Raw genomic sequence first — 13,693 nt, 5'->3', positions numbered from 1 at the left:
TATCAATTTGTGTGTGTGTAATGTATAGAATAAATACATCTTAAAGTACCTGAAAAATATATGTGCATATAAGATTTCTTTGGAATCTAAAATATTTGTCCAAATCACAAATTACAACGGTCACAGTAAAATAAAGTATGCATGACCTACCAGATCGTGATTTTATGATATTGCTGAATTTCGTTGTTCTGGTCTTCATCCAATCTTTCCATCTGATCTCCAAACTTTGGCCATTTTCAAATTATTCTTGATGAATCCTGAATAAATCCTCTTAAACACTTCAAGTAAAAATCCACGATCATGCACCTTGCATCAGCAGAATATGTTTGGATGGATGGAAAAATGAATCTGCAAAAGCAAAACATTATTAAAATGAGCTTCAAATTTTAATTTTACTTTAGCGCTCCTGAATTACGCAAACATTATGGTCTTGATAACACATATTCATACAAAGAGGGGAAAACAGATGAATCTCTCCAAATATTCAGGAAGTAATTGCAAACATTTTATACTTTCATGCAATTTGGCCACCCAACTTGTTAATGCATTAATATAAGAAGCTCATATTAAACTACTGTTGTATAAATAAAATATACAGATCTCCCAATTGTCCCTATTTGAGAGGGATAGTCCCTGATTCTGAGCTCTGCCCCTTTGTTGAATCTACCTTAGCCCCACCCATGGAAAACACAGATACGCCCCATATATGGCCAGACACACCAACAATCGTGCCCACTAACCACCCCCTCCCAACACAGCTCCACCCAAAAAAAAAAAAAAGGTATCCCTTGAGAGTAAAGATCCTCACTAGGCAATTTACATCCAGCATAGTATTAAATAAGTAGATGTCAGCAGCTGGAACAAAATTTAAGACTAGGTTAAGGACCTTATGCTCTTCTGTCGTTAAATCAATATCAGATAAATTGATAATATTGCCACTTAAAGTGATTGATCGATGCGCAACCCTGCCTCTCTCTACTCATTGAAATTGAGAGCAAGTGCTATTGCATTGTCTTTTTTATTATGCGTTTGTTGATTATTAAATTCTACTGTATGTAAAGGTCTGTTTAAACACTTTGAGATTATATAAAATGCATAGTTATGAGTAGTTAAACAATTGTGTGATATTTATTTTGACCACTTTTCTAAATTAATTAATTTAGCTCTGAATTGTGGGTTTTCAATTTCCCAAGAGAAAGGGAAGTGCATATTCCATACGTCACAAGGGTAACTATACAATACACAAACATTATTTGATTTCCCAGTAAATATTTTATTTACATTGGTTTCAAAAGAAAAACCTGAATTTCAATATGGAAGAACCATTACTTTATGGAGAATGAACATTACACTTTTTTCTTCATAACAGAGATAAAAAGTATACAATAGATTTGCATAAACAACAAACAGATTTTTTTTTCTTACAAGTTTCAGTTATGTCTATTTCCACTCCCCCTGTATCATGTAACAGCCGTGAGCCAATTACAAATACATATACGTAAGTTCTGTCAATTCTTGCACAATGCTCAGTAGGAGCGGGTGACTGAAAAAGTGTAAATATAAAAAGACTGTGCACATGTTGTTAAATGGAAGCAAATTGAAAAGTTATTTAAAATTGCTTGCTCTATCTGAATCATAAAAACATAATTTATGCTTACCTGATAAATTTATTTCTCTTGTAGTGTATCCAGTCCACGGATCATCCATTACTTGTGGGATATTCTCCTTCCCAACAGGAAGTTGCAAGAGGATCACCCACAGCAGAGCTGCTATATAGCTCCTCCCCCAGCTGTCATATCCAGTCATTCGACCGAAAACAAACAGAGAAAGGAGAAACCATAGGGTGCAGTGGTGACTGTAGTTTAATTAAAATTTAGACCTGCCTTAAAAGGACAGGGCGGGCCGTGGACTGGATACACTACAAGAGAAATAAATTTATCAGGTAAGCATAAATTATGTTTTCTCTTGTTAAGTGTATCCAGTCCACGGATCATCCATTACTTGTGGGATACCAATACCAAAGCTAAAGTACACGGATGATGGGAGGGACAAGGCAGGGTTAAGCGGAAGGAACCACTGCCTGAAGAACCTTTCTCCCAAAAACAGCCTCCGAAGAAGCAAAAGTATCAAATATGGAAAATTTGGAAAAGGTGTTAAGCGAAGACCAAGTCGCGGCCTTGCAAATCTGTTCAACAGAGGCCTCATTTTTAAAGGCCCAGGTGGAAGCCACAGCTCTAGTAGAATGAGCTGTAATCCTTTCAGGGGCTGCTGTCCCAGCAGTCTCATAGGCTAGGCGTATTACGCTCCGAAGCCAAAAGGAAAGAGAGGTTGCCGAAGCTTTTTGACCTCTCCTCTGTCCAGAGTAAACGACAAACAGGGAAGATGTTTGACGAAAATCCTTAGTAGCTTGTAAGTAAAACTTCAAGGCACGGACTCCGTCCAGATTATGTAAAAGACGTTCCTTCTTTGAAGAAGGATTAGGACACAATGATGGAACAAACAATCTCTTGATTGATATTCTTGTTAGAAACCACCTTAGGTAAAAACCCAGGTTTGGTACGCAGAACTACCTTATCTGCATGAAAAATCAGATAAGGAGAATCACATTGTAAGGCAGATAGCTCAGAGACTCTCCGAAGCCGAGGAAATAGCCATCAAAAACAGAACTTTCCAAGATAAAAGTTTAATATCAATGGAATGAAGGGGTTCAAACGGAACTCCTTGAAGAACCTTAAGAACCAAGTTTAAGCTCCACGGGGGAGCAACAGGTTTAAACACAGGCTTAATTCTAACCAAAGCCTGGCAAAATGCCTGGACGTCTGGAACCTCTGCCAGACGCTTGTGCAAAGGAATAGACAGAGCAGAAATCTGTCCCTTTAAGGAACTAGCTGATAATCCTTTGTCCAAGCCCTCTTGGAGAAAGGACAATATTCTAGGAATCTTAACCCTTACTCCATGAGTAATACAGGTATACCCCGCTCATACAGCGGGTTAGGGACCGGAGCCCCGCTGTAAGTGAAAACCGCCTTAAAGTGAAACAAGGCAGTTTTAGCTTTCTTTTCAGTGTTTAAAATCTTAAAAACATGTTTGACCTAACATATATTAGGGGTGCAATAGTGCTATGTTTAGTTTAACACTAGCACAGAAAGTATTCAATAAATACTGTACCTGTAAAATAGTGACAATTACTGTAGTAAAATTTGCCAGACTATAGCACTGAGACACAGATTGCACTGCAATGCAGTTAACAGAGTGAAACTAAGCATAACAAAATGGTGCCAGTCACTTTTCTCGCAATCTCACAATGATTTACAGCACTGTTTCAAAATGCTTGGAGGTTGAACCAAGCGCTGTATTAGCGAATCGCTGTAAAGTGAAGCGCTGTAAAGTGAGGTATACCTGTACTTGGATTCACACCAATAAAGATATTTACTCCATATCTTGTGGTAGATTTTCCTGGCAACAGGCTTTCGTGCCTGTATTAAAGTATCAATGACTGACTCGGAGAAGCCACGCCTTGATAGAATCAAGCGTTCAATCTCCATGCAGTCAGTCTCAGAGAAATTAGATTTGGATGATTGAAAGGACCTTGTATCAGAAGGTCCTGTCTTAGAGGCAGAGTCCATGGTGGAAAGGATGACATGTCCACTAGGTCTGCATACCAAGTCCTGCGTGGCTACACAGGCGCTATCAGAATCACCGATGCTTTCTCCTGTTTGATTTTGGCAATCAGTCGAGGGAGCAAAGGAAACGGTGGAAACACATAAGCCAGGTTGAAGAACCAAGTCGCTGCTAGAGCATCTATCAGCGTCGCTTCTGGGTCCCTGGACCTGGATCCGTAACAAGGAAGCTTGGCGTTCTGGCGAGACGCCATGAGATCCAACTCTGGTTTGCCCCAACGATGAATCAATTGAGCAAACACCTCCGGAGGAAGTTCCCACTCCCCCAGATGGAAAGTCTGACGACTTAGAAAATTCGCCTCCCAATTCTCCACGCCTGGGATATGGATTGCTGACAGGTGGCAAGAGTGGTACTCTGCCCAGCAAATTATTTTTGAGACTTCTAACATCGCTAGGGAACTCCTGGTTCCCCCTTGATGGTTGATGTAAGCCACAGTCGTGATGTTGTCCGACTGAAATCTGATGAACCTCAGTGTTGCTAACTGAGGCCAAGCCAGAAGAGCATTGAATATCGCTCTTAACTCCAGAATATTTATTGGAAGGAGTTTCTCCTCCTGAGTCCACGATCCCTGTGCCTTCAGGGAGTTCCAGACTGCACCCCAACCTAGAAGGCTGGCATCTGTTGTTACAATTGTCCAATCTGGCCTGCGAAAGGTCATACCCTTGGACAGGTGTACCCGAGACAACCACCAGAGAAGAGAATCTCTGGTCTCTTGATCCAAATTTAGCAGAGGGGACAAATCTGTGTAATCCCCTTTCCACTGACTCAGCATGCATAATTGCAGCGGTCTGAGATGAAGGCGCGCAAATGGCACTATGTCCATTGCCGCTACCATTAAGCGATTACCTCCATACACTGAGCTACCGAAGGGCGCGGAATGGAGTGAAGAACACGGCAAGCATTTAGAAGTTTTGATAACCTGGACTCCGTCAGGTAAATTTTCATTTCTACAGAATCTATAAGAGTCCCTAAGAAGGAGACTCTTGTGAGTGGGGATAGAGAACTCTTTTCCTCGTTCACTTTCCACCCGTTGCGACCTCAGGAATGCCAGAACTATCTCTGTATGAGACTTGGCAACTTGAAAGCTTGACGCCCGTAATAGGATGTCGTCTAGATACGGAGCCACCGCTATGCCTCGCGGTCTTAGAACCGCCAGAAGTGAGCCCAGAACCTTTGTAAAGATTCTCGGGGCTGTAGCCAACCCGAAGGGAAGAGCTACAAATTGGTAATGCCTGTCTAGAAAGGCAAACCTTAGAAACCGATGATGATCTTTTTGAATCGGTATGTGAAGGTAGGCATCCTTTAAGTCCACTGTGGTCATGTACTGACCTTCTTGGATCATGGGTAGGATGGTCCGAATAGTTTCCATTTTGAAAGATGGAACTCTGAGGAATTTGTTTAAGATCTTTAGATCCAAAATTGGTCTGAAGGTTCCCTCTTTTTTGGGAACCACAAACAGATTTGAATAAAAACCCTGTCCTTGTTCCGTCCGCGGAACTGGATGGATCACTCTCTCACTAGGAGGTCTTGCACACAGCGTAGGAATGCCTCTTTCTTTATCTGATTTGCAGATAGCCTTGAAAGATGAAATCACCTGTGGAGGGGAAGCTTTGAAGTCCAGAAGATATCCCTGAGATATGATCTCCAACGCCCAGGGATCCTGAACATCTCTTGCCCATGCCTGGGCGAAGAGAGAAAGTCTGCCCCCTACTAGATCCGTCGCCGGATAGGGGGCTGTTCCTTCATGCTGTCTTAGAGGCAGCAGCAGGCTTTCTGGCCTGCTTGCCTTTGTTCCAGGACTGGTTAGGTTTCCAGGCCTGCTTAGATTGAGCAAAAGTTCCCTCTTGTTTTGAAGCGGAGGAAGTTGATGCTGCACCTGCCTTTGCTTTGGCCCTGTCCTGAGGAAGGGTGTGACCCTTACCTCCAGTAATGTAAGCAATAATTTCCTTCAAACCAGGCCCGAATAAGGTCTGCCCCTTGAAAGGAATGTTGAGTAATTTAGACTTCGAAGTCACGTCAGCTGACCAGGATTTAAGCCATAGCGCCCTACGCGCTTGGATGGCGAATCCGGAATTCTTAGCCGTTTGTTTAGTCAAATGAGCAATGGCATCAGAAAACAAATGAGTTAGCTAGCTTAAGTGTTCTAAGCTTGTCAATAAATTTCAGTCAATGGAGCTGTATGGATGGCCTCTTCCAGGGCCTCAAACCAGAATGCCGCCGCGGCCGTGACAGACGCAATGCATGCAAGGGGCTGTAAAATAAAACCTTGTTGAATAAACATTTTCTTAAGGTAACCCTCCAATTTTTTATCCATTGGATCTGAAAAAGCACAACTGTCCTCAACCGGGATAGTAGTACGCTTTGCTAAAGTAGAAACTGCTCCCTCCACCTTAGGGACCGTCTGCCATAAGTCCCGTGTAGTGGCGTCTATTGGAAACATTTTTCTAAATATAGGAGGTGGGGGAAAATGCTAATAATTTATGTAAGCCTTTTAGGTATAGGAAAAACATCAGTACACACCGGCACCGCATAGTATTTATCCAGCCTACACAATTTCTCTGGTACTGAAACTGTGTTACAGTCATTCAGAGCAGCTAATACCTCCCCAAGCAACACACGGAGGTTCTCAAGCTTAAATTTAAAATGAGAAATCTCTGAATCAGGTTTCCCCGAATCAGAGATGTCACCCACAGACTGAAGCTCTCCATCCTCATGATCTGCATATTGTGACGCAGTATCAGACATGGCCCTTACAGCAATTGCGCGCTCTGTATTTCTCCTAACCCCAGAGCAATCGCGCTTGCCTCTTAATTCAGGCAACCTGGATAATACCTCTGACAGGGTATTATTCATGATTGCAGCCATGTCCTGCAAGGTAATCGCTATGGGCGTCCCTGATGTAATTGGCGCCATATTAGCGTGCATCCCCTGAGCGGGAGGCGAAGGGTCTGACACGTGGGGAGAGTTAGTCGGCATAACTTCCCCCTCGTCAGAATCTTCTGGTGATATTTCTTTTACATTTAAAGACTGATCTTTACTGTTTAAGGTGAAATCAATACATTTAGTACACATTCTCCTATGGGGCTCCACCATGGCTTTCAAACATAATGAACAAGTAGTTTCCTCTGTGTCAGACATGTTTAAACAGACTAGCAAGCTTGGAAAACACTTTAAACAAGTTTACAAGCAATATAAAAAACGTTACTGCACCTTTAAGAAACACAAATTTTGTCAAAATTTGAAATAACAGTGAAAAAAGGCAGTTACACTAACGAAATTTTTACAGTGTATGTAACAAGTTAGCAGAGCATTGCACCCACTTGCAAATGGATGATTAACCCCTTAATACCCAAAACGGAATAATAAATGACAAAAACGTTTTTTCAAACAGTCACAACAACTGCCACAGCCCTACTGTGGCTTTTTACCTCCCTCAAAAACGACTTTGAAGCCTTTTGAGCCCTCCAGAGATGTCCTGGATCATGCAGGAAGAAGCTGGATGTCTGTGTCTGTAATTTTTGCTGTGCAAAAAAACGGCAAAATAGGCCCCTCCCACTCATATTACAACAGTGGAAAGCCTAAGGAAACTGTTTCTAGGCAAAATTCAAGCCAGCCATGTGGAAAAAAACTAGGCCCCAATAAGTTTTATCACCAAATACATATAAAAACGATTAAACATGCCAGCAAACGTTTTATATTACATTTTTATAAGAGTATGTATCTCTATTAATAAGCCTGATACCAGTCGCTCTCACTGCATTTAAGGCTTTACTTACATTAGTTCGGTATCAGCAGCATTTTCTAGCAAATTCTATCCCTAGAAAAATATTTTAACTGCACATACCTTATTGCAGGAAAAACTGCACGCCATTCCCTCTCTGAAGTTACCTCACTCCTCAGAATATGTGAGAACAGCCATGTTACTTCTGCTAAGATCATAGAAAACGCAGGTAGATTCTTCTTCTAAATACTGCCTGAGATAAACAGTACACTCCGGCACCATTTAAAAATAACAAACTTTTGATTGAAGAATAAACTAAGTATAAAACACCACACTCCTCTTACGACCTCCATCTTGGTTGAGGCTTGCAAGAGAATGACTGGATATGACAGCTGGTGGAGGAGCTATATAGCAGCTCTGCTGTGGGTGATCCTCTTGCAACTTCCTGTTGGGAAGTAGAATATCCCACAAGTAATGGATGATCCGTGGACTGGATACACTTAACAAGAGAAAGTTTAATTTTGGCTTGTGTCCCTTTAAACACCTTTCAAAAATACAAGCTAATCTTTGAATTGAGTACATAATTATGTCTGGTATTTACATACATACATATTGTATTTAGAAGATGTTTCATGTCCCTTTAACTGCAATTAATTAAAGTGAATGTAAACTTTCACGAATGTGTGCCCGGTTTTTAAAAATCCTATTAAAAACAGGGGCACTTTCATTCATCAAAGTTTACATTTCAGCGGTTTTGTTAAAAATACTTACCTTTTCTTCTTGAAAGCCGGAGCAGCGCTTCCCCCGCCCGCCGCTCGTCTCTTCATAGGTCAGAAATGAAGAATCCGGCTTCCTCCAATCACGTGAAGTGGATTCTTCATTTTCCGACGTAAAAAACGCTAAAATGTCAACTTTGATGAATGAAAATGCCCCTGTTTTTAATAGGATTTTTAAAAACCGTGCACACATTCGTCAAAGTTTACATTCACTTTAAATATGCTTATAATGAGCTTATTACATTAAAGCACTCTGCAACTGTTTCTGCAACTTTTACAGTCAAAAAGCATTTATCCAAAACACTGGCTTGTGTTCCTCAAGAGGCCTTTTCAAGTGCTCAAACAAATTGCTTACCACCTAAGGGGAAATTCCAGAGCACATCCAAATCACCCTTAGCAATATGATTCTTCACATGAGCCCTTAAATAAACATGGTATCTCTCCTTTCTTTTCATAACTGATCAGTGTACAGGGTCAGTCCGTCACCTAGTAAAAGCAACTAAAAAAAAAAAAAGCCATTGTCCTTATCAGCCAGTAAGTGTATACCTCATAGGCCAGGCACTGTTAGCTTCAAACTCAAAATAGCCAGCTTTTTTTTTTTTTTTTCTTAAAAAAAAAAAAAATAGATGATGATTTATGTTAATGTCAATTATATTCTCTATTAAAGGGGAGTGAATGCGAGATTGGCTCCTCCAAATAAGGCAAATGGTGGGGGGAAGTTTGCTATTGATAAATAATTGCAGAAAAAAAGGTTTTTAATGTGTTTCGCTAACATGTTGTTCTATAGCAACACAACAAAAATGTCTTGTAATTACAAGGTGTTTAGTGTCCCTTTAAAGGACCGTAAATACAGTAGATTTGCATAATCAACAAACTCATGATAAAAAAAAACAATGCAATAGCACTTAGTTTGAACGTCAAATGAATAGTAGATTTTTTTTCTGACAAATTTTAGTTATGTCTATTTCAACTCCTCCTGCATCATGTGACAGCCATCAGCCAATCACAAATGCATATACATATAGTCTGTGAATTCTTGCACATGCTCAGGAAGAGCTGGTGACTCAAAAAGTAGAAATATAAAAAGATTGTACACATTTTGACAATGGAAGTATATTGGAAAGTTGTTTAAAATCGCATGCTCTATCTGAATCATCAAAGTTTAATTTTGACTTGAGTGTCCCTTTAAATACAGTAGAACTGCATAATCAACAAATGTATAGTAAAAAAAACATATAATAAAACTTTCTCTAAATTTCAAATGAGTAGTAGTTTTTGTTTTGTTTTTTGAGGGGGGGTTATAAATATATTCCCTGTATCATGTGACAGCCATCAGAAAATCACAAACTCCTATACATATATACTGTGAACTGTTGCACATGCTTAGTAGGGGCTGGTGCCTCAGAAAGTGTGCGTAGAGAAAGAAGTGCAATTTGATAGTAAAGTGTTAAGTTGGTTGCTGTATTTTTTTAATTACATGCGCTATCCGAATCATGTGTCCCTTTAAAGATGGAATTCTTTATAATTAATATTATGACTTTCTAACATTAATGGTGTATTATATCCCTTTGTATGCTAAGGTTTCTTTCTTGTTAAAATTATTTGGATTGCTCCTTAGAGAACTGGGTTACTTTAAAAAAAAACATTTGACCAATGTAAAAATATGTTAAACTATATTAACATCTATTTATGTAGACACACACAAAACCTTGGCAGCAGTTTATTCTGAAAATGAGATTGTTATGAAATGCTAGTCAATCAAGCATTCACTCAGGCTCCAGCACACTATGTCTATGTTACAAAGTGCCAGGGAAAAATACATTTGTTTGTATCTGTATCTATATCTATATATATATCTATATCTATATATATATCTATATATATATATATATATATATATATATATATATATATATATATATATATATATATATATATATATATATATATCTATATATATATATATATATATATATATATATATATATATATATATATATATATATATATATATATACACACACATACATACAGTATATATTTAATTATATTTATTTAATAATAATTACAATCATAATCATAATAATAATAATAATAATAATAATAATAATAATAATAAGTAGTAGTACGTATCCCATCCCAAACATTTTTTTAATTTAAAACAAAAATATAAATGAGTTAAAAAAAGGTAAACACCTAAAGATTTGTATAAAAAGTTTTTTAGTTATGCATAATGAAACAACTTTTCAGTATATTCACATTAATTATTTTGACCCTTTTTCGTGTAATTTGAGCTCTGAAAACTGAGCCGTTTCTTATTCTCAGAATTTACAATGCACTTGCTATCTTTTTCTAAGGCTAACTCTGCTTCAAATATGTCCAGCATTGGATTTATGAAAGAACAACACATACTAACTTAAAGTGATGGTAAACTAAGACCCAGTAAAACATGCGATCGTATGTAAAGTTAAAAAATAAAGTGGGGGGGCGGAGCTAACTGCCGAACAGGAGAGACGTCTTGAGAAAGAGCTCTCTCCTATCTAACTAGATTAGGCACAAATTAACTAAATAAATTGTCTAGTTTATAGTATATAGTGCTGGACTTTTCATCTTAGAACACTTTGATCAAACACCTTTTGTGATCTGCGATCTATCTGGTGTGCCTTTGAAGATCTGCAGAGCTAAGTGGAGAAGCGGCAATACCGCCATCTAAAGTGTGGAGACCTATAGAAGGTTGTGGTTTATTTGAGCATCGGAGGTCACCCAATCGGCTAAGCTCCCTAGCTCGCCTACAAACCATCTTACCGGCTCACTTGTCACTGCTGTCCGGAGGGTCGGGGCCCCGCTCCGGCACAGCAGAGAGGCGCTGCAGACATCTGGTGAGTGAGCGGAGGGCAGACAATCACCTGACAGCTGTGGATTTCCCTGGGTTCTCCGGCAGCTGAACCACTGACCGCATTGAGGAAGTTTCCGGCTCCGGAGGTGAGCCAGCCCATGCCTGGTCGGCCGTGGAGATCTAGGGGACCCAAGATTTGTTTCTGAAGACCGAGCCTGCCGGACACTGTTTTGGCGCGAAGCAGCGCCATTTTGGGGCCCGGGGTGAAGGAGCACGCCATCAGCCAACAACTAACTGCATTGGAGCGGCAGTTGAGAGAAGAGGTAAGGGCAAATACTTAACGCCAGCCCTAAATAGTATTAAATAATACCCGGCAGGTCTGCCCAGCTTACCAAGGGTAAATTTCCACTGACAGTAAACATTATACAGGCACCACGGCTATATCAACTGCCTGAACTGAAAAATATTTATCAGCCTCAGACATAGTTGCAAAGTCCTAATAACTTTTTTACATCCACGAATATATCTGGCTGAAAAACCTTAGAGGCGACTTACATCTTTAGGCCTTATCCCTCCGGAGGGTCGGGGCTCCGCTCCGGAGGTGGCGTCCACATCAAGGGGTACCTGAGGTGTCAAATAAGCTGACCGGAGGACAGACTGGAATCCGTTACCCTACAGACATTGCCAAGTAAGTGCTGCAACCGTAACTTGTCATAGTGATCTGATCTAAAAGACTCTCTGCTTCCTATATAGACGCCTGGCAAACTAGCAGGCCGCCATATTTCTTAAGACATCTGCTGCACAAACCACGGCACTCAAATTAAGATACCCCCAGTTTGGCCTACTATAACTTCTAACTGCAGTGTACAAGGCCATAATCTAGCCTCTATTGCATCAGAAGCGGGAGCTGATAAATTCTCTATTCAACACCATACCCTACAGTTTTCAGCAGGGGTGATTACTCACAACTGCATATTCTTGCTGTGCTGAACTGAACTGTTGATAAAGTCCATAACAACCTAGATTCACAGCTGACATTGTGCCCACACACTGCAGGTGCTTCAGTCATCGCCCTCCTGGCACTACGTTTCAGGACATAGATTAGATTTTTTAAGTATACTACCTTATGTGAAGCAGACCTTGTTATTTTTTACTGCTGACCTTAGACCACAAGATCCTCTACCTGTAAGCAGCTGTCGCTGTCACCTTGTATCCCTGTTCAGGGGATACCCTAAGCACTTGTTTCCTTGGAAGACACAAGCAAACGCCCATGCTGACTGCCTCCCACTTGAATGCTTAAATCTGCCATTTCATAAAATAATGGCTTAAGGACCCTTATACATTTACACCTGCATGTTGCAGACACCTGCATTACCATTCTCCTGCCACCTTTTTCCAGGACATTCTCAAGCTTCACACAAGGCTTACCTACCATACGGCAGCCCAGGCCACTGGTACCAGCCGTCTATAAAAATAAAGGGTACTGATTTGGAACTGTGATTGTTTGTGCTGCTGCGCCAGCTTATAATCCTCTGTGGCCCTAGCACAGAGTGGAGTGTTTTATTTTTCTGAAGTGTTCTGTCATACTATAACCTGTACGTCTTCTTTCTCAGGACAAGGGGACCCACACTGCTCAGACCCTAGCCTCTCCTGTCTGTCGACTGCATATAGGTTGTTTGCGGTGCGAGGGAGGGGACAAACCCATCCTCTTGCCCAGTGAGTGGACCGACGGGAGACACAGACTCTGGTAGTGTACACATGCTAGCCCATTTAAGTGTTTGCTGTTTTTGCTCTTGTTAACTCTTCCCTTTCGGACCCCCCCCTTTCCGGCCTGCTCACGTAGGCTGGTCACCTCCACTTTCCTTTTTCCCTTCCAACAGGTCGTACCCCCTCTTCCCTGGGTCCGAGGGGGAATACCCTATCTAGCCATAGTTAAGGTCTTTCATTATAAATCATAGGAAAATAACAGCAGGCTCCACTGGGCCCCTGTCCCCGCGTGGGTCGGTGTCTTGAGCTAATTGCTCAGAGTTGTGTAGCAGCGTTCTGCTCCTGGGCGCCGCCATGAGGAGATAGAGGTCATAAGTGGACGGTCGGCCCCACTCAGTCATGTAATACTAATCTGCAAGTGTATTTTTTTTTTTTTTTTTTTCTTTTTCTCAAGTTGTCAACTTATAGGGCCTACATTTCTCCTTAGCAATTTCTAAATACCAGTTTTGCCTGTCAAGAATAGGCTATTCTTGCCTGATTTGAAAATGCCTAATAATACCAAAAGACACTCGAAAACACTAGGCCAGGGGCAGAAAACCGTCCGAGACCACTTCACACATCCAAATAAACACCGGAAGGAAGATCCTCTCGAGGATCAGAGTGACTCTGAATCTCTTGGAGATGGATCTCAACCCGACCTTACACCTCAGGTCAGATCACAACACCTGATAACTGAGGACACTCTCAAAAGAATGTTAGCAAACCAAACTATCTCCATAACTAAGGAAATTCAGCGCAATCATGCTGAACTCCGCAAGGACATCTCTGAGATTGGGGACAGAGTGGACTCCCTGGAAAGGAAACAGGACGATCTTGCCACCGATCATACCAACCTGTTGGCATACTCTGAATCCTTGGCAGACCAGATCAGCCAACTAGAATTTAAACTGGCTGATGTAGAAGATAGGTCTC

General features: G+C 40.8%; 1 protein-coding gene across 1 annotated transcript in view; it reads right to left on the bottom strand.

Moving 5' to 3' along the window:
- Positions 1 to 13,693, bottom strand: part of UTRN (utrophin) — a 1,395,536-nt gene that overhangs the window by 1,364,257 nt on the left and 17,586 nt on the right. The window contains exon 2 of the mRNA XM_053711837.1: positions 151 to 348. Coding sequence (XP_053567812.1) covers positions 151 to 199 — 49 coding nt within the window. The 5' untranslated portion in view covers positions 200 to 348. The remainder of the gene's footprint in view (positions 1 to 150; positions 349 to 13,693) is intronic.

This window comes from Bombina bombina, chromosome 4 (assembly GCF_027579735.1).
Source record: "Bombina bombina isolate aBomBom1 chromosome 4, aBomBom1.pri, whole genome shotgun sequence".
In the NCBI taxonomy this organism is placed as follows: Eukaryota; Metazoa; Chordata; class Amphibia; order Anura; family Bombinatoridae; genus Bombina; species Bombina bombina.
This window is presented reverse-complemented; position numbering and strand designations above follow the sequence as displayed.